This window comes from Pelophylax lessonae (assembly GCF_965119305.1).
Source record: "Pelophylax lessonae genome assembly, chromosome: 2".
In the NCBI taxonomy this organism is placed as follows: Eukaryota; Metazoa; Chordata; class Amphibia; order Anura; family Ranidae; genus Pelophylax; species Pelophylax lessonae.
Genome location: NC_138769.1, coordinates 260,286,503 through 260,309,360, shown reverse-complemented (window position 1 = coordinate 260,309,360; position 22,858 = coordinate 260,286,503). Strand labels below are relative to the sequence as shown.

Genomic DNA, 22,858 nt, shown 5'->3' with positions numbered 1-22,858 from the left:
AAAAAAGAGTGACAATTTAAAAAAAAAAAAAAACAATATTTTTCACATTCTGCTATATAACATTCCCAAAAAAAAAAAATTCAAAATCCAAATTGTTTTAACATTTTAGGCCACTTTGTTTTGTTTTCTGCTACATATTTTTGGTAAAAAAATCACAATAAGCGTATTTTGATTTGTTTGCGCAAAAGTTATTGCGTCTACTAACTACAGTAAAGATTTATGTCATTTTTATTTATTTTTTTTACTAGTAAGGGCGGCGATCTGCGATTTTTTGCGGGACTGCGACATTGCAGCGGACCGATCAGACCCCTAACAGACATTTTTGACACTTTTGGGGGTACCGGTGACATTACTACAATAATCAGTGCTAAAAATATGCACTGTTACTGTAATAATGCCATTGGCAGGGAAGGGGTTAACACTATTAGTGATCAAGGGGTTAAATGTAAGCCTAGGGGAGTGATTCTAACTGTGGGGGGGGGGGTTGGGCTTGTGAGATCATCACAGAGACATGTGATCCTATATAGCAGGATCACAGTAGCCTCTGTGATCACTTCAGGGAGAACGACAGACGGCTGTGTTTACATCAGCCGTCCGTCCTTCTCTGTCAGCGGGGGAAGATCGCGAGTGGCCGGCGGCCATCAGAGCAACCTGTCACACGCACTGGCTCCCCGGCTGACGAGCGCCCCATAGAGTCTCCTGAGGCAGCGACGTAGTACTACATCGGTTTGCCCAGGAGCTGCCGCCTGCTGCAGAAAATCTGCGGTGGGTGGTCGTCAAGTGGTTAGAGAGCCGATTTTTATTAACCATTTTTTTTTTCTTTTTTAGTGTGCTTGTGAGGTGTGAGGTCTTTTTGACCCCAGATCTCACAATAAAGAGGTCCTGTCATGCCTATTTCTATTACAAGGGATGTTTACATTCCTTGTAATAGGAATAAAAATTATAAAAAATTTTATTTTTTTTAAAAACTGTGTACAAATAAAAAATAACAAATAAAATAAATAGGAAAAAAAAATTAAAGCGCCCTGTCCCCGTTAGCTCACGTGCAGAAGCGAACACATAAGGAAGCCCCTCCCACATATGTAAACAGTGTTCAAATCACAATGTGAGGTATTGCCACGATCATTAGAGCAAGAGCAATAATTTGAGCCCTAAACCTCCTCTGTAACTCTAAGCTGGTAACCTGTAGAAATTTTTAAAGGTTGCCTATGGGGATTTTTAAGTACCAAAGTTTGTCGCCATTCCGCAAGCGTGCGCAATTTTGAAGCATGACATGTTGGGCATCTATTTACTCAGGGTAACATTATCTTTCACATTATGGAAACAAATTGGGTTAACTTTACTGTTTTCTTATTTTTTAATTTAAAAAAGTGAATTGCGTTTTGAAGACCGCTGCACAAATACAAAATATTGTAATTATTTTTATACAAAAAATTGTATTGTAATACAAAATATTGTAATTGTATTTTTATACAAAAAATTGTATTGTAAATACAAAATACTGTAATTATTTTAATACAAAAAATTGTATTGTAGATAAAAAATATTGAAATGATGTCCATTTTATTCTCTAGGGTCTCTGCTAAAAAATATATATATATATATATATATATATATATATATAATGTTTAGGGGTTCTAAGTAGTTTTCTAGCAAAAAAAAAAAATATTTTAGCTTGCAAACAAAAGTGTCAAAAATAGGCCCGGTCTTAAAGTGGTTAAGAGATCTCTCCCATATAACCACCAAGAACAACCATCCTTTGAAAGTTTTGGTGATGGTAAATTTGTTTATAACCTTCACAATGTTAAATAGGGAATATTTTCTTGTTTTGTTTTGTTTTGTTTTTCTATGGGGTGGGGGGGGGGGCTGCAAAGAGGGGATGTTATCCTTTATCTTGATGTGAATGAATGTGTCATGTATTAATTTGATTTTTTTTATTTTTATATTAGGTATCAGAACAATGCTGCTTTCTCTTGAAATTGGGACGCTTTTACCTTGGCAATGTTTTTCCTAACATTGAACTTTCTCACAAAAACATAAACGATAAAAAGCGCAACAAACTTTTTCATAACTTGGCAAACGCTGTTCTTGGTTTGAAGACAGAACTCAGACAATGTGTAAGAACTCTAACTTTTTACCAGTTTGTACAAGTCACGATTCATGGTTTTAGCATTCTGCAAAGGTGTTGGCTCCTGATGAAACATGTTCACACTAGTAAAACATAAACAGTAGCTGCACCTCTTTACACGTTTTGGTTAACTTAACATTTTAAACCAGGGCAGTAAAATAAAAAATATCATTGTCATCTTTAAAAAGAGCTGTGGATCTAAAATGTTCAAACCTTACTTGCTGCGGCATGGTAAATGTGGTAACAGTAATATTTATTCTATTTGAAAATAATCTCATAAACCATACAGAGCTGACAACTGACCTCCATGCTGTCAAACAAAATGTCTCCAAAGGGTCATAAATGATTTTATAAAAACCTGTAAATATTAGATGAAGATTATGAATTATAAAAGCTTTCTCATTTTAATCCCCTGCTTTAAAATGACAAGGTTGAGTTAAGCTTAAAATGATTTAGAATTTGCAAGCATGATTTCTTTGCATTTGTTCAGACGTATGAGCAAATAATAATAGGGTTCACTATGCTTACATATTTATCATGCTAAAATAATTTATTCACAGATCCAACAGAACCCCCCATTGTACTGCTTGAAGTTTTCAAATGGTTAACTTCATCAGCTAATCAGAACACTCAGAGGATGGGTTTTAAACACACTGTATCTAAAGCCAGAAGTTTTTTTTTTTTTCATTTTACCTACAGTAGATTATGGAATAAATACGATTTCTGTTAGTTTTGTTTTTTGCTTTTTTTGTTTTGCCTTTTGTGGTCTATTCAAGAGATTTCCTTTCACTTCCTGTAATGTGGACACATAAGGTGATAAGAAACCAAAGTGCGGTAAAAATCCCCTTGTCATCAGAAGTCAGAACAAGTGTCCCCATTGGAAGATTTCTCCTCTATTTCTGTTCTGATGACAACTCAAAATGTTGTATTTTCCACCATTTTCAATCCTAGTGGCAATTGTCACTAAGACAAAGAGAAAGACTCTCTCTAGTAGAACAGAGATAGCAATGAAAACCGGAAAGAGGTTTCAATCCTTCCTATTATACCAACAACACTTTAAAAGAAGAAAAATACAAAGCTATTTAAACCGATCATGAAGCTTGTGTGTGGCTGACAATTCATACTCTTAAGATTATTATAAGTTTGCTGATATTGCAGTGTCATCCTGAAAATGTAAAAAATGTGCATGACATAACCTTTCTGACGGAAAGGAAGTCATTACTATAAGTTGTATGCCTAGGGCAAATACATTGCTGGTGATTACTCTCCTTGGTACATTTGACAGGGATCCAACAGTTTTAGATGTAAACATTTTTCCTGGGTTGTGTCTAATGTTTAATTCTAAACTAGATGCACATAAACCCATTATCCTTGTCACACTTATTATATCCTAGTGGCCATGATGGGCTCTGAGTATATTGAGTTTTCACACAATGCTCTGCTTTTGGAATATTTGCCTGAAAGTTTATAGACAGTGGTGAAAAATTGGATGCTGTTTTGCCATTATACATTTAGAAAAATTATGCATGCCAGTATTTATTACCCTACAGTAAATACCAAAAAGCATTGCAATCTTGCCCTGTATAGTTACATAGTTACATAGTAGTTGAGGTTGAATAAAGACAATAGTCCATCCAGTTCAACCTGTGTAGGTGTGCGTGGATGTATTAATTTCCCATACCCCTGAATGTTTTGATCTTGGAGATGTATGTCAAAGAGTTTTTTAAAATTAGCCATACTCCCTGCAGTTACTACCATTTGTGGAAGCGAGTTCCACAATCTTATTGCCCTTACTGTAAAAAACCCCCTGCGTAGCCTGAGGTTAAATCTCCTCTAATCACATTGAATTGCCTCATGTCCTCTTGCACTCCTTGCGACTGAATCATTTTTTTTCTATGCTGAGATCCCCATTGAGGTATTTGTAAATCGCTATGATGTCCCCTCTCAGGCGTCTCTTCTCTAGGGAGAATAAATTGAGCGCTTGTAAACGCTCCTCATAATTTAGGTCATCCAATCCCCTAATTAGTTTAGTTGCCCTTCTCTGGACTCTCTCCAGCTCCAACACATCCCTCTTGAGGACTGGCGACCAGAACTGGACAGAATACTCCAGGTGTGGCCGGACCAGAGTTTTATAAAGTGGTAGGATTATAGATTTATCTCTGGAATACATCCCCTTCCTTATGCATGCCAATATTCTGCCGGCTTTGGCAGCTGCCGCTTGACATTGCATACTATTGCTTAGTCTATCTTCAACTAAGACTCCCAGATCTTTCTCCATTCTTGATTCCACCAGAAGTTCCCCCCTAACGCGTATTTTGCATTTATATTTTTAGTCCCCAAGTGCAATACCTTACACTTCTCCACATTAAACCTCATTTGTCCCGTAGTTGCCCACTCTGTTATTTTGTTCAGGTCATTCTGTAAGATTTCTGCATCATGATGTGAAGTTATTGCCCTGCCCAATTTTGTGTCATCTGCAAAAACTGAGATTGAGCTAATATATGTCAGTATTCATCCTATAATTTATGGTTTACAGTAACCACAAGTGTCATGATATACGGTATAATTATGCACCTTAATGTAAATGCATTTTGTTTCCTTTTTTTTTAATCCAGCATTCTACCATGCGATGTCCTTGTGGAGAAAAAACATTGAGATTTATTGAAGAATTTAAAAGGGAGTTTTATGAGGTATATTTTCCACTATAGATATTAACTGCTTAGATCTTTGCAGCTAATGTTTAGTATCCATTTATGGATGAATGATCGTGTTGCTAGTTGTAGGAGGAGCAATGGTAGGCTGCAATTTATTCCACCAAATTAGATGTCAACTTTCAAAGTATTAACACAGTTGTGGGCTTATTTAGTAAAGCAGTACAGAGGACAATAAGGACGTTATTCAAGAACATACTTTATATCAAAGTTCAAAGCAAATTAGGTATTAGCTTTTGAATCCTCTGCTTCCAAACATGTTCTCATGTCCTTAGGGAATTTAGCCACTTACCACCAAATCATCATTTTAGAACAGTGATGCATAACAGTTTCCCACTGTCTGTGCTGTTTTGAAATGGTACAAGGTGTAAACAGCTGTGTCAGGTTCCTGTGGCTGTCAAAATGCCACAAATAAACCCCAAAAAAGTATTTCCTTTCATAAAGTGCCTATTTGAATAAAGTTATGAAGACATTTTTTTGGGGAGTTTGAAGGTGTGTTTTGACTGGCGGTGTCTGAGATTTTTAAGTGTCTCCTGCGTTGGGTATGTAAGACTGTGCTTAGTACTTTGAGTTGCCTGTGGCTGTTTGTGCTGGAAATGCTGGTTTCAGCGACACTGTGCAACCATTAGGTCTACATGCTGTTAAGAAGAACAAATTTTGTCTTTTGACATCACCACTAATAAAAAGCGTAGGCATAAATACATATGATACACTTTTATCCATATTGAGCATACCTTGTCCTTTAGCAAACTCTCAACATAGCACTAAAATTGTTTAGGTTGGCTGCTCAAAGCAACACCTTTATTGATTTCACAAGGCATAGCCTCAACTGAAAATAAGCATATGCCAGTCACAGCTGTACAGTGAGCACCCAAATAACAGAACACAGTATAATGGCCTGTCCAGGGCATTGTAGGTGTCTGACTTCCCACAGCTCACTAAGGGCTCATTAACACATGAATCAACCTTTGTCACTCCTCTGACAAGCAACCCACAGTGTATCACGTTTCAGAAAGTGTTTGAAAGGATGATGAAAGGCGATATGTCACCTCATTATAGCATGGTTTAACCCTGAAACATCTGCACCACCAGGGGTAGTTGCCATGCACTCCCATTCAATTAAATGGGTTATGTTTGGTGGCAATATTGGGGGCCTAATGTGACAGGAAATATAATTTTTACCATGGTCACAAGGCACAACATAGCAGGCCATAGCATATGCACAATCCCTCTGGAAGCAGTGTAAGGTTAATGAGGGTGTTTAGGACAAGGTATAACTGCAGCTCAATAGCCTGTTGTTTACCTCCCCCCAACTACACGTGCGAATGAGCCCTAAGGGGATCACAAAAATATTTAAGACTATTTGGTTGATGGCAAGACGAAATCTGCCAACAAAGCTGTGTCAATAATAAGAAAAGTAAAATGGGAATGTGAGAACTAGTCAGGCAGGTGACAGAGACTCAGATCAGGGCCACTTACACTCATTGAATTGGCTCCATTCCTGTTCTATGCATCTTTAGTGAGGATAGTCAGTGATCATAACTGGATTATTTATTAAGTGAACATGATAATACCAAGCTTTCACAAGTCCAGGGTCCCTTTTACTGTGACTCAAACGCCCAACTTTCCCTTATATTTACTTATTTTTTATTTTTTTTTGTGAACTTCATGGTCATCATTTAGTTGAAGATTACTCTGGATTACATGTACACATATTGCATAACCATCAGTGGCTTGTGCAAGTGTGTGCAATGTAAATTTTTGCTCTTACAAACATGTAAATATTGAGTATGACTCAAGCTCAATGTCAATCTTGCAGTTTCCTAAAGTTGTACAAAGCTAATGTTAAGCTAATGATTATTCATTCAAAGAACTTAACTGAACTTTAGCTTTGACCTTACCTACTTCACTATGGTACTGTATATAAAGTGCTAACTTACATAGTATACTTATTTCAAGAACGTTTGGGTAATTTTTTGGGGGGGATTAATATCTGGCAATTTATGTAACCCAGCATTGGGCAAACTTACTGAATATTTGATTATTTCTTATTTTCCCATGTAAACATTGTATGCATTTAAATGTGCTACAATAGTAATAGTCATATACTATATATACAAAATATATTGAGTGGAGTTCAAATGCACAAAACAGGTGCATTTCTAAAAACCTATAAGATCTCTGGGAGATAATGAGATAAAGAATGTTTAAGGTACTGGCTGTGAAGTGGTTAGGTTAAGCCTCAAGAACAAAAGTTAGTGGAGTGCTGTGGTGAAAACTATGTAACAAACAAAATAGCACGTGGATTGCAGCAATCAGAACTATGTAATGTAATCCACAGCCTAAAGAGTGCAACAGTCAATAGTGAGTGCCCCCTTAGTTGTTGGTGGTCAGTGGTGAGTGTTCCCTTACATAGTGATGGTCAGTGGTGAGTACCTCCTTATATGTTGTTGGTAGGAGGTTAGAACTCTCACAACATTGTGGTTTGGTAGTGAGTGCCCCAATAACATCGGTGTTCAGTGGTCAGTGCACCCATAACTTTGCTGTTCACTAGTAGGTCTCTAGCCATTGTCTCCATCTATTCTGGGTCTTTGCTGAAGGACATAATGCCAGAAATATACAGATACTGTTGTCAACAAGGGCTGCTGTCATACAACAGAGCATGTCATTCTGACATCCAAAATGGCATGCTCTGTAAGAGAGCTTACTAGATCAAGAGCACTTAGCAGGAAACCCATTGTATGTATCCCAAGGTGCCTGGGTCTAGAAAGGACTATGTTGATCAATTAGACATATTTAGCAATGGTAAAGTCGAGAGGTGCTGATTAAGTATAGCTAGCTAATTTTTAACAAAGTGTGATGATGCAGCCCCCTCAGCTTTATAAAGCGGGTAAACTGCTGTAAACTTTCATACTAAATCGTATGGCAAGCAGCTTGATATGCTTTCTGCATGAATGTACTAGAGAGTAGTGCACAATTTTAGATGCTCATATATGTCCCCTTCTTGTATCTTTGAAGTTGGAGACAGAAGCCGCCACGCGAAAAGCTGTCGGAGACTTGAACATCTTGTTTCGCTGGATGGAAAAGAAATACATGGGCTAAGAATCATGACATTGAAGGAAGTAAAACTGTTACATATAGATCAAGATTACATAGTTGAATATATAGAGCACATAGTGCTCAAAAATATTTTGGGACTTTGTATGAGATATGGCCAATGGGCACATGATGTTGTTATATGATGTTCAATATACCTAGGCTGGTAAGCACAAAAAAAGGTATAGAATCAATTAACATCGTGTGTTTTAATATTGTATAAACGGCAGTTGACAATGTTATAGATACAATACAATGGAGGTAAAAAGGGTTTGCATATAGAATTGATACAAAGTTGTAACACAAATAATTGAACATAGAAGAAAATATTACAGAACATTCGAGTATATCTGGTAATGCTTGTAGATAAATTGTTTGCCTCTTAAGCTCGACGCGTTTCGTGAAATATTATTCACTTCTTCAGGAGCAGGCATGGTCATAGCATCTAAAAAATATATATACAAATGTAGTATGATATCAAAAATAAAAGAATGTTTTATGTTGTTAGCGTAAGGAAAAAGAACTTACACTTATGATATCGAATGTCAGTCAGGTAATGGGATCGCCCGGAATTGAGTCCCAAATGGGAACTGAGAGAGCAGTCTCCACAAACACAGTCAAAGCACAAGATCCATAGTGTGGTGAAGAAATTGGGAAGAGGTATTGAAGGGCTCGATTTAGAATTGTCATGACACTGTACGAAAAATATATATGCATATATGTATAAATCAAGCCATTGATCCACATATAAGGTTAGTAAGTATGAATTAGTAAAGGAAAAAGGGAGCCCAAACCATATGAAGAAAGTGAAACCAGTGATGGTACCAGAAAATGAGGTGAAAGTGTATAGCTAGGAAATAGCCATAACCAATGGAAAAACATGCATAAAAAGTGTTAAAAAGTACCCATGGAAGACACCCCTAGAACACCAAAGAAAATCTTCAGAAAGTGAAAAATAAATAGGGTGAAGTAACTGACACCAGTGGTAGAAAACAAATCCCACAAGTTAAAAAACTGAATTGTGAAAGTAACAGTGATAGAAGAAAATATAGGAGCAGGTGAATAAAGTAAGTGAAAGCACCTACGCTGAGACTGGGCGGGAGACGGCCCTCAGCGTCACAAAGCTGTTCAGCATAGAGGGAGTCCATCAGGCAAACTATTGTTGCCCGAAGCGGTCTCCCTCAAATGAACGCTGGTGGAGTCACGTGCGGGGACGCCAACAGCGTGTGACGTCAACCCCGCACGGATGGATGTGACGCCGATGCGTCGCGGCCGCGACCGAAGGTCCCGCCCCCACCTCGGCACACAGCCAGAGGGGAGAGAGAGAAGAACGGACGCGGGCGGGGCGCATCGCAGTTCCCATCTGTAGACCACACGGGAGACACACACCTCCCTGTGGCATGAGTGGAAAGATGGAATGATCGGAAACAGTATGGAATAACATGCACAATACATATACAAAACCCAGAGCATTAATATATCCTGTAAATTGTGGTACCAATATACATAATAACATGTTGGGTAACAATGATGAAACCATTGGTGACACATCTCCATCCCTAGATCAATCTAATAATGGGAGAAAGGGGGGGGGGGTAAACAATGGGGGGGGAAAGGAAAGAAGGGAGGGAGGGGGGGGGGAAGGAAAGGAACAGGGGAGGAAAATGGGAAAACATCAAGGGTAGGTGGGACTTTATATGAGACTCCTGCCTAGAGTCTCCATCCCTGTGTATACATGAATATATAGAGCACATAGTGCTCAAAAATATTTTGGGACTTTGTATGAGATATGGCCAATGGGCACATGATGTTGTTATATGATGTTCAATATACCTAGGCTGGTAAGCACAAAAAAAGGTATAGAATCAATTAACATCGTGTGTTTTAATATTGTATAAACGGCAGTTGACAATGTTATAGATACAATACAATGGAGGTAAAAAGGGTTTGCATATAGAATTGATACAAAGTTGTAACACAAATAATTGAACATAGAAGAAAATATTACAGAACATTCGAGTATATCTGGTAATGCTTGTAGATAAATTGTTTGCCTCTTAAGCTCGACGCGTTTCGTGAAATATTATTCACTTCTTCAGGAGCAGGCATGGTCATAGCATCTAAAAAATATATGCAAATGTAGTATGATATCAAAAATAAAAGAATGTTTTATGTTGTTAGCGTAAGGAAAAAGAACTTACACTTATGATATCGAATGTCAGTCAGGTAATGGGATCGCCCGGAATTGAGTCCCAAATGGGAACTGAGAGAGCAGTCTCCACAAACACAGTCAAAGCACAAGATCCATAGTGTGGTGAAGAAATTGGGAAGAGGTATTGAAGGGCTCGATTTAGAATTGTCATGACACTGTACGAAAAATATATATGCATATATGTATAAATCAAGCCATTGATCCACATATAAGGTTAGTAAGTATGAATTAGTAAAGGAAAAAGGGAGCCCAAACCATATGAAGAAAGTGAAACCAGTGATGGTACCAGAAAATGAGGTGAAAGTGTATAGCTAGGAAATAGCCATAACCAATGGAAAAACATGCATAAAAAGTGTTAAAAAGTACCCATGGAAGACACCCCTAGAACACCAAAGAAAATCTTCAGAAAGTGAAAAATAAATAGGGTGAAGTAACTGACACCAGTGGTAGAAAACAAATCCCACAAGTTAAAAAACTGAATTGTGAAAGTAACAGTGATAGAAGAAAATATAGGAGCAGGTGAATAAAGTAAGTGAAAGCACCTACGCTGAGACTGGGCGGGAGACGGCCCTCAGCGTCACAAAGCTGTTCAGCATAGAGGGAGTCCATCAGGCAAACTATTGTTGCCCGAAGCGGTCTCCCTCAAATGAACGCTGGTGGAGTCACGTGCGGGGACGCCAACAGCGTGTGACGTCAACCCCGCACGGATGGATGTGACGCCGATGCGTCGCGGCCGCGACCGAAGGTCCCGCCCCCACCTCGGCACACAGCCAGAGGGGAGAGAGAGAAGAACGGACGCGGGCGGGGCGCATCGCAGTTCCCATCTGTAGACCACACGGGAGACACACACCTCCCTGTGGCATGAGTGGAAAGATGGAATGATCGGAAACAGTATGGAATAACATGCACAATACATATACAAAACCCAGAGCATTAATATATCCTGTAAATTGTGGTACCAATATACATAATAACATGTTGGGTAACAATGATGAAACCATTGGTGACACATCTCCATCCCTAGATCAATCTAATAATGGGAGAAAGGGGGGGGGGGTAAACAATGGGGGGGGAAAGGAAAGAAGGGAGGGAGGGGGGGGGGAAGGAAAGGAACAGGGGAGGAAAATGGGAAAACATCAAGGGTAGGTGGGACTTTATATGAGACTCCTGCCTAGAGTCTCCATCCCTGTGTATACATGAATATATAGAGCACATAGTGCTCAAAAATATTTTGGGACTTTGTATGAGATATGGCCAATGGGCACATGATGTTGTTATATGATGTTCAATATACCTAGGCTGGTAAGCACAAAAAAAGGTATAGAATCAATTAACATCGTGTGTTTTAATATTGTATAAACGGCAGTTGACAATGTTATAGATACAATACAATGGAGGTAAAAAGGGTTTGCATATAGAATTGATACAAAGTTGTAACACAAATAATTGAACATAGAAGAAAATATTACAGAACATTCGAGTATATCTGGTAATGCTTGTAGATAAATTGTTTGCCTCTTAAGCTCGACGCGTTTCGTGAAATATTATTCACTTCTTCAGGAGCAGGCATGGTCATAGCATCTAAAAAATATATATACAAATGTAGTATGATATCAAAAATAAAAGAATGTTTTATGTTGTTAGCGTAAGGAAAAAGAACTTACACTTATGATATCGAATGTCAGTCAGGTAATGGGATCGCCCGGAATTGAGTCCCAAATGGGAACTGAGAGAGCAGTCTCCACAAACACAGTCAAAGCACAAGATCCATAGTGTGGTGAAGAAATTGGGAAGAGGTATTGAAGGGCTCGATTTAGAATTGTCATGACACTGTACGAAAAATATATATGCATATATGTATAAATCAAGCCATTGATCCACATATAAGGTTAGTAAGTATGAATTAGTAAAGGAAAAAGGGAGCCCAAACCATATGAAGAAAGTGAAACCAGTGATGGTACCAGAAAATGAGGTGAAAGTGTATAGCTAGGAAATAGCCATAACCAATGGAAAAACATGCATAAAAAGTGTTAAAAAGTACCCATGGAAGACACCCCTAGAACACCAAAGAAAATCTTCAGAAAGTGAAAAATAAATAGGGTGAAGTAACTGACACCAGTGGTAGAAAACAAATCCCACAAGTTAAAAAACTGAATTGTGAAAGTAACAGTGATAGAAGAAAATATAGGAGCAGGTGAATAAAGTAAGTGAAAGCACCTACGCTGAGACTGGGCGGGAGACGGCCCTCAGCGTCACAAAGCTGTTCAGCATAGAGGGAGTCCATCAGGCAAACTATTGTTGCCCGAAGCGGTCTCCCTCAAATGAACGCTGGTGGAGTCACGTGCGGGGACGCCAACAGCGTGTGACGTCAACCCCGCACGGATGGATGTGACGCCGATGCGTCGCGGCCGCGACCGAAGGTCCCGCCCCCACCTCGGCACACAGCCAGAGGGGAGAGAGAGAAGAACGGACGCGGGCGGGGCGCATCGCAGTTCCCATCTGTAGACCACACGGGAGACACACACCTCCCTGTGGCATGAGTGGAAAGATGGAATGATCGGAAACAGTATGGAATAACATGCACAATACATATACAAAACCCAGAGCATTAATATATCCTGTAAATTGTGGTACCAATATACATAATAACATGTTGGGTAACAATGATGAAACCATTGGTGACACATCTCCATCCCTAGATCAATCTAATAATGGGAGAAAGGGGGGGGGGGTAAACAATGGGGGGGGAAAGGAAAGAAGGGAGGGAGGGGGGGGGGAAGGAAAGGAACAGGGGAGGAAAATGGGAAAACATCAAGGGTAGGTGGGACTTTATATGAGACTCCTGCCTAGAGTCTCCATCCCTGTGTATACATGAATATATAGAGCACATAGTGCTCAAAAATATTTTGGGACTTTGTATGAGATATGGCCAATGGGCACATGATGTTGTTATATGATGTTCAATATACCTAGGCTGGTAAGCACAAAAAAAGGTATAGAATCAATTAACATCGTGTGTTTTAATATTGTATAAACGGCAGTTGACAATGTTATAGATACAATACAATGGAGGTAAAAAGGGTTTGCATATAGAATTGATACAAAGTTGTAACACAAATAATTGAACATAGAAGAAAATATTACAGAACATTCGAGTATATCTGGTAATGCTTGTAGATAAATTGTTTGCCTCTTAAGCTCGACGCGTTTCGTGAAATATTATTCACTTCTTCAGGAGCAGGCATGGTCATAGCATCTAAAAAATATATATACAAATGTAGTATGATATCAAAAATAAAAGAATGTTTTATGTTGTTAGCGTAAGGAAAAAGAACTTACACTTATGATATCGAATGTCAGTCAGGTAATGGGATCGCCCGGAATTGAGTCCCAAATGGGAACTGAGAGAGCAGTCTCCACAAACACAGTCAAAGCACAAGATCCATAGTGTGGTGAAGAAATTGGGAAGAGGTATTGAAGGGCTCGATTTAGAATTGTCATGACACTGTACGAAAAATATATATGCATATATGTATAAATCAAGCCATTGATCCACATATAAGGTTAGTAAGTATGAATTAGTAAAGGAAAAAGGGAGCCCAAACCATATGAAGAAAGTGAAACCAGTGATGGTACCAGAAAATGAGGTGAAAGTGTATAGCTAGGAAATAGCCATAACCAATGGAAAAACATGCATAAAAAGTGTTAAAAAGTACCCATGGAAGACACCCCTAGAACACCAAAGAAAATCTTCAGAAAGTGAAAAATAAATAGGGTGAAGTAACTGACACCAGTGGTAGAAAACAAATCCCACAAGTTAAAAAACTGAATTGTGAAAGTAACAGTGATAGAAGAAAATATAGGAGCAGGTGAATAAAGTAAGTGAAAGCACCTACGCTGAGACTGGGCGGGAGACGGCCCTCAGCGTCACAAAGCTGTTCAGCATAGAGGGAGTCCATCAGGCAAACTATTGTTGCCCGAAGCGGTCTCCCTCAAATGAACGCTGGTGGAGTCACGTGCGGGGACGCCAACAGCGTGTGACGTCAACCCCGCACGGATGGATGTGACGCCGATGCGTCGCGGCCGCGACCGAAGGTCCCGCCCCCACCTCGGCACACAGCCAGAGGGGAGAGAGAGAAGAACGGACGCGGGCGGGGCGCATCGCAGTTCCCATCTGTAGACCACACGGGAGACACACACCTCCCTGTGGCATGAGTGGAAAGATGGAATGATCGGAAACAGTATGGAATAACATGCACAATACATATACAAAACCCAGAGCATTAATATATCCTGTAAATTGTGGTACCAATATACATAATAACATGTTGGGTAACAATGATGAAACCATTGGTGACACATCTCCATCCCTAGATCAATCTAATAATGGGAGAAAGGGGGGGGGGGTAAACAATGGGGGGGGAAAGGAAAGAAGGGAGGGAGGGGGGGGGGGAAGGAAAGGAACAGGGGAGGAAAATGGGAAAACATCAAGGGTAGGTGGGACTTTATATGAGACTCCTGCCTAGAGTCTCCATCCCTGTGTATACATGAATATATAGAGCACATAGTGCTCAAAAATATTTTGGGACTTTGTATGAGATATGGCCAATGGGCACATGATGTTGTTATATGATGTTCAATATACCTAGGCTGGTAAGCACAAAAAAAGGTATAGAATCAATTAACATCGTGTGTTTTAATATTGTATAAACGGCAGTTGACAATGTTATAGATACAATACAATGGAGGTAAAAAGGGTTTGCATATAGAATTGATACAAAGTTGTAACACAAATAATTGAACATAGAAGAAAATATTACAGAACATTCGAGTATATCTGGTAATGCTTGTAGATAAATTGTTTGCCTCTTAAGCTCGACGCGTTTCGTGAAATATTATTCACTTCTTCAGGAGCAGGCATGGTCATAGCATCTAAAAAATATATATACAAATGTAGTATGATATCAAAAATAAAAGAATGTTTTATGTTGTTAGCGTAAGGAAAAAGAACTTACACTTATGATATCGAATGTCAGTCAGGTAATGGGATCGCCCGGAATTGAGTCCCAAATGGGAACTGAGAGAGCAGTCTCCACAAACACAGTCAAAGCACAAGATCCATAGTGTGGTGAAGAAATTGGGAAGAGGTATTGAAGGGCTCGATTTAGAATTGTCATGACACTGTACGAAAAATATATATGCATATATGTATAAATCAAGCCATTGATCCACATATAAGGTTAGTAAGTATGAATTAGTAAAGGAAAAAGGGAGCCCAAACCATATGAAGAAAGTGAAACCAGTGATGGTACCAGAAAATGAGGTGAAAGTGTATAGCTAGGAATGCTGAACAGCTTTGTGACGCTGAGGGCCGTCTCCCGCCCAGTCTCAGCGTAGGTGCTTTCACTTACTTTATTCACCTGCTCCTATATTTTCTTCTATCACTGTTACTTTCACAATTCAGTTTTTTAACTTGTGGGATTTGTTTTCTACCACTGGTGTCAGTTACTTCACCCTATTTATTTTTCACTTTCTGAAGATTTTCTTTGGTGTTCTAGGGGTGTCTTCCATGGGTACTTTTTAACACTTTTTATGCATGTTTTTCCATTGGTTATGGCTATTTCCTAGCTATACACTTTCACCTCATTTTCTGGTACCATCACTGGTTTCACTTTCTTCATATGGTTTGGGCTCCCTTTTTCCTTTACTAATTCATACTTACTAACCTTATATGTGGATCAATGGCTTGATTTATACATATATGCATATATATTTTTCGTACAGTGTCATGACAATTCTAAATCGAGCCCTTCAATACCTCTTCCCAATTTCTTCACCACACTATGGATCTTGTGCTTTGACTGTGTTTGTGGAGACTGCTCTCTCAGTTCCCATTTGGGACTCAATTCCGGGCGATCCCATTACCTGACTGACATTCGATATCATAAGTGTAAGTTCTTTTTCCTTACGCTAACAACATAAAACATTCTTTTATTTTTGATATCATACTACATTTGTATATATATTTTTTAGATGCTATGACCATGCCTGCTCCTGAAGAAGTGAATAATATTTCACGAAACGCGTCGAGCTTAAGAGGCAAACAATTTATCTACAAGCATTACCAGATATACTCGAATGTTCTGTAATATTTTCTTCTATGTTCAATTATTTGTGTTACAACTTTGTATCAATTCTATATGCAAACCCTTTTTACCTCCATTGTATTGTATCTATAACATTGTCAACTGCCGTTTATACAATATTAAAACACACGATGTTAATTGATTCTATACCTTTTTTTGTGCTTACCAGCCTAGGTATATTGAACATCATATAACAACATCATGTGCCCATTGGCCATATCTCATACAAAGTCCCAAAATATTTTTGAGCACTATGTGCTCTATATATTCATGTATACACAGGGATGGAGACTCTAGGCAGGAGTCTCATATAAAGTCCCACCTACCCTTGATGTTTTCCCATTTTCCTCCCCTGTTCCTTTCCTTCCCCCCCCCCTCCCTCCCTTCTTTCCTTTCCCCCCCCATTGTTTACCCCCCCCCCTTTCTCCCATTATTAGATTGATCTAGGGATGGAGATGTGTCACCAATGGTTTCATCATTGTTACCCAACATGTTATTATGTATATTGGTACCACAATTTACAGGATATATTAATGCTCTGGGTTTTGTATATGTATTGTGCATGTTATTCCATACTGTTTCCGATCATTCCATCTTTCCACTCATGCCACAGGGAGGTGTGTGTCTCCCGTGTGGTCTACAGATGGGAACTGCGATGCGCCCCGCCCGCGTCCGTTCTTCTCTCTCTCCCCTCTGGCTGTGTGCCGAGGTGGGGGCGGGACCTTCGGTCGCGGCCGCGACGCATCGGCGTCACATCCATCCGTGCGGGGTTGACGTCACACGCTGTTGGCGTCCCCGCACGTGACTCCACCAGCGTTCATTTGAGGGAGACCGCTTCGGGCAACAATAGTTTGCCTGATGGACTCCCTCTATGCTGAACAGCTTTGTGACGCTGAGGGCCGTCTCCCGCCCAGTCTCAGCGTAGGTGCTTTCACTTACTTTATTCACCTGCTCCTATATTTTCTTCTATCACTGTTACTTTCACAATTCAGTTTTTTAACTTGTGGGATTTGTTTTCTACCACTGGTGTCAGTTACTTCACCCTATTTATTTTTCACTTTCTGAAGATTTTCTTTGGTGTTCTAGGGGTGTCTTCCATGGGTACTTTTTAACACTTTTTATGCATGTTTTTCCATTGGTTATGGCTATTTCCTAGCTATACACTTTCACCTCATTTTCTGGTACCATCACTGGTTTCACTTTCTTCATATGGTTTGGGCTCCCTTTTTCCTTTACTAATTCATACTTACTAACCTTATATGTGGATCAATGGCTTGATTTATACATATATGCATATATATTTTTCGTACAGTGTCATGACAATTCTAAATCGAGCCCTTCAATACCTCTTCCCAATTTCTTCACCACACTATGGATCTTGTGCTTTGACTGTGTTTGTGGAGACTGCTCTCTCAGTTCCCATTTGGGACTCAATTCCGGGCGATCCCATTACCTGACTGACATTCGATATCATAAGTGTAAGTTCTTTTTCCTTACGCTAACAACATAAAACATTCTTTTATTTTTGATATCATACTACATTTGTATATATATTTTTTAGATGCTATGACCATGCCTGCTCCTGAAGAAGTGAATAATATTTCACGAAACGCGTCGAGCTTAAGAGGCAAACAATTTATCTACAAGCATTACCAGATATACTCGAATGTTCTGTAATATTTTCTTCTATGTTCAATTATTTGTGTTACAACTTTGTATCAATTCTATATGCAAACCCTTTTTACCTCCATTGTATTGTATCTATAACATTGTCAACTGCCGTTTATACAATATTAAAACACACGATGTTAATTGATTCTATACCTTTTTTTGTGCTTACCAGCCTAGGTATATTGAACATCATATAACAACATCATGTGCCCATTGGCCATATCTCATACAAAGTCCCAAAATATTTTTGAGCACTATGTGCTCTATATATTCATGTATACACAGGGATGGAGACTCTAGGCAGGAGTCTCATATAAAGTCCCACCTACCCTTGATGTTTTCCCATTTTCCTCCCCTGTTCCTTTCCTTCCCCCCCCCCTCCCTCCCTTCTTTCCTTTCCCCCCCCATTGTTTACCCCCCCCCCTTTCTCCCATTATTAGATTGATCTAGGGATGGAGATGTGTCACCAATGGTTTCATCATTGTTACCCAACATGTTATTATGTATATTGGTACCACAATTTACAGGATATATTAATGCTCTGGGTTTTGTATATGTATTGTGCATGTTATTCCATACTGTTTCCGATCATTCCATCTTTCCACTCATGCCACAGGGAGGTGTGTGTCTCCCGTGTGGTCTACAGATGGGAACTGCGATGCGCCCCGCCCGCGTCCGTTCTTCTCTCTCTCCCCTCTGGCTGTGTGCCGAGGTGGGGGCGGGACCTTCGGTCGCGGCCGCGACGCATCGGCGTCACATCCATCCGTGCGGGGTTGACGTCACACGCTGTTGGCGTCCCCGCACGTGACTCCACCAGCGTTCATTTGAGGGAGACCGCTTCGGGCAACAATAGTTTGCCTGATGGACTCCCTCTATGCTGAACAGCTTTGTGACGCTGAGGGCCGTCTCCCGCCCAGTCTCAGCGTAGGTGCTTTCACTTACTTTATTCACCTGCTCCTATATTTTCTTCTATCACTGTTACTTTCACAATTCAGTTTTTTAACTTGTGGGATTTGTTTTCTACCACTGGTGTCAGTTACTTCACCCTATTTATTTTTCACTTTCTGAAGATTTTCTTTGGTGTTCTAGGGGTGTCTTCCATGGGTACTTTTTAACACTTTTTATGCATGTTTTTCCATTGGTTATGGCTATTTCCTAGCTATACACTTTCACCTCATTTTCTGGTACCATCACTGGTTTCACTTTCTTCATATGGTTTGGGCTCCCTTTTTCCTTTACTAATTCATACTTACTAACCTTATATGTGGATCAATGGCTTGATTTATACATATATGCATATATATTTTTCGTACAGTGTCATGACAATTCTAAATCGAGCCCTTCAATACCTCTTCCCAATTTCTTCACCACACTATGGATCTTGTGCTTTGACTGTGTTTGTGGAGACTGCTCTCTCAGTTCCCATTTGGGACTCAATTCCGGGCGATCCCATTACCTGACTGACATTCGATATCATAAGTGTAAGTTCTTTTTCCTTACGCTAACAACATAAAACATTCTTTTATTTTTGATATCATACTACATTTGTATATATATTTTTTAGATGCTATGACCATGCCTGCTCCTGAAGAAGTGAATAATATTTCACGAAACGCGTCGAGCTTAAGAGGCAAACAATTTATCTACAAGCATTACCAGATATACTCGAATGTTCTGTAATATTTTCTTCTATGTTCAATTATTTGTGTTACAACTTTGTATCAATTCTATATGCAAACCCTTTTTACCTCCATTGTATTGTATCTATAACATTGTCAACTGCCGTTTATACAATATTAAAACACACGATGTTAATTGATTCTATACCTTTTTTTGTGCTTACCAGCCTAGGTATATTGAACATCATATAACAACATCATGTGCCCATTGGCCATATCTCATACAAAGTCCCAAAATATTTTTGAGCACTATGTGCTCTATATATTCATGTATACACAGGGATGGAGACTCTAGGCAGGAGTCTCATATAAAGTCCCACCTACCCTTGATGTTTTCCCATTTTCCTCCCCTGTTCCTTTCCTTCCCCCCCCCCTCCCTCCCTTCTTTCCTTTTCCCCCCCCATTGTTTACCCCCCCCCCCTTTCTCCCATTATTAGATTGATCTAGGGATGGAGATGTGTCACCAATGGTTTCATCATTGTTACCCAACATGTTATTATGTATATTGGTACCACAATTTACAGGATATATTAATGCTCTGGGTTTTGTATATGTATTGTGCATGTTATTCCATACTGTTTCCGATCATTCCATCTTTCCACTCATGCCACAGGGAGGTGTGTGTCTCCCGTGTGGTCTACAGATGGGAACTGCGATGCGCCCCGCCCGCGTCCGTTCTTCTCTCTCTCCCCTCTGGCTGTGTGCCGAGGTGGGGGCGGGACCTTCGGTCGCGGCCGCGACGCATCGGCGTCACATCCATCCGTGCGGGGTTGACGTCACACGCTGTTGGCGTCCCCGCACGTGACTCCACCAGCGTTCATTTGAGGGAGACCGCTTCGGGCAACAATAGTTTGCCTGATGGACTCCCTCTATGCTGAACAGCTTTGTGACGCTGAGGGCCGTCTCCCGCCCAGTCTCAGCGTAGGTGCTTTCACTTACTTTATTCACCTGCTCCTATATTTTCTTCTATCACTGTTACTTTCACAATTCAGTTTTTTAACTTGTGGGATTTGTTTTCTACCACTGGTGTCAGTTACTTCACCCTATTTATTTTTCACTTTCTGAAGATTTTCTTTGGTGTTCTAGGGGTGTCTTCCATGGGTACTTTTTAACACTTTTTATGCATGTTTTTCCATTGGTTATGGCTATTTCCTAGCTATACACTTTCACCTCATTTTCTGGTACCATCACTGGTTTCACTTTCTTCATATGGTTTGGGCTCCCTTTTTCCTTTACTAATTCATACTTACTAACCTTATATGTGGATCAATGGCTTGATTTATACATATATGCATATATATTTTTCGTACAGTGTCATGACAATTCTAAATCGAGCCCTTCAATACCTCTTCCCAATTTCTTCACCACACTATGGATCTTGTGCTTTGACTGTGTTTGTGGAGACTGCTCTCTCAGTTCCCATTTGGGACTCAATTCCGGGCGATCCCATTACCTGACTGACATTCGATATCATAAGTGTAAGTTCTTTTTCCTTACGCTAACAACATAAAACATTCTTTTATTTTTGATATCATACTACATTTGTATATATATTTTTTAGATGCTATGACCATGCCTGCTCCTGAAGAAGTGAATAATATTTCACGAAACGCGTCGAGCTTAAGAGGCAAACAATTTATCTACAAGCATTACCAGATATACTCGAATGTTCTGTAATATTTTCTTCTATGTTCAATTATTTGTGTTACAACTTTGTATCAATTCTATATGCAAACCCTTTTTACCTCCATTGTATTGTATCTATAACATTGTCAACTGCCGTTTATACAATATTAAAACACACGATGTTAATTGATTCTATACCTTTTTTTGTGCTTACCAGCCTAGGTATATTGAACATCATATAACAACATCATGTGCCCATTGGCCATATCTCATACAAAGTCCCAAAATATTTTTGAGCACTATGTGCTCTATATATTCATGTATACACAGGGATGGAGACTCTAGGCAGGAGTCTCATATAAAGTCCCACCTACCCTTGATGTTTTCCCATTTTCCTCCCCTGTTCCTTTCCTTCCCCCCCCCCTCCCTCCCTTCTTTCCTTTCCCCCCCCATTGTTTACCCCCCCCCCCTTTCTCCCATTATTAGATTGATCTAGGGATGGAGATGTGTCACCAATGGTTTCATCATTGTTACCCAACATGTTATTATGTATATTGGTACCACAATTTACAGGATATATTAATGCTCTGGGTTTTGTATATGTATTGTGCATGTTATTCCATACTGTTTCCGATCATTCCATCTTTCCACTCATGCCACAGGGAGGTGTGTGTCTCCCGTGTGGTCTACAGATGGGAACTGCGATGCGCCCGCCCGCGTCCGTTCTTCTCTCTCTCCCCTCTGGCTGTGTGCCGAGGTGGGGGCGGGACCTTCGGTCGCGGCCGCGACGCATCGGCGTCACATCCATCCGTGCGGGGTTGACGTCACACGCTGTTGGCGTCCCCGCACGTGACTCCACCAGCGTTCATTTGAGGGAGACCGCTTCGGGCAACAATAGTTTGCCTGATGGACTCCCTCTATGCTGAACAGCTTTGTGACGCTGAGGGCCGTCTCCCGCCCAGTCTCAGCGTAGGTGCTTTCACTTACTTTATTCACCTGCTCCTATATTTTCTTCTATCACTGTTACTTTCACAATTCAGTTTTTTAACTTGTGGGATTTGTTTTCTACCACTGGTGTCAGTTACTTCACCCTATTTATTTTTCACTTTCTGAAGATTTTCTTTGGTGTTCTAGGGGTGTCTTCCATGGGTACTTTTTAACACTTTTTATGCATGTTTTTCCATTGGTTATGGCTATTTCCTAGCTATACACTTTCACCTCATTTTCTGGTACCATCACTGGTTTCACTTTCTTCATATGGTTTGGGCTCCCTTTTTCCTTTACTAATTCATACTTACTAACCTTATATGTGGATCAATGGCTTGATTTATACATATATGCATATATATTTTTCGTACAGTGTCATGACAATTCTAAATCGAGCCCTTCAATACCTCTTCCCAATTTCTTCACCACACTATGGATCTTGTGCTTTGACTGTGTTTGTGGAGACTGCTCTCTCAGTTCCCATTTGGGACTCAATTCCGGGCGATCCCATTACCTGACTGACATTCGATATCATAAGTGTAAGTTCTTTTTCCTTACGCTAACAACATAAAACATTCTTTTATTTTTGGATATATCATACT

At 39.8% G+C, this 22,858-nt stretch overlaps 1 protein-coding gene across 1 annotated transcript in view; it reads left to right on the top strand.

Annotated features, from left to right (window-relative positions):
* LOC309546661 (interleukin-24-like) overlaps positions 1 to 22,858 on the top strand; it is a gene marked incomplete at both ends in the record, with an annotated part of 35,503 nt that overhangs the window by 4,524 nt on the left and 8,121 nt on the right. Inside the window, 2 exons of the mRNA XM_082246382.1 lie at positions 1,950 to 2,117; positions 4,744 to 4,818. Of these exons, the coding sequence (XP_082102508.1) occupies positions 1,950 to 2,117; positions 4,744 to 4,818 (243 nt within the window). The remainder of the gene's footprint in view (positions 1 to 1,949; positions 2,118 to 4,743; positions 4,819 to 22,858) is intronic.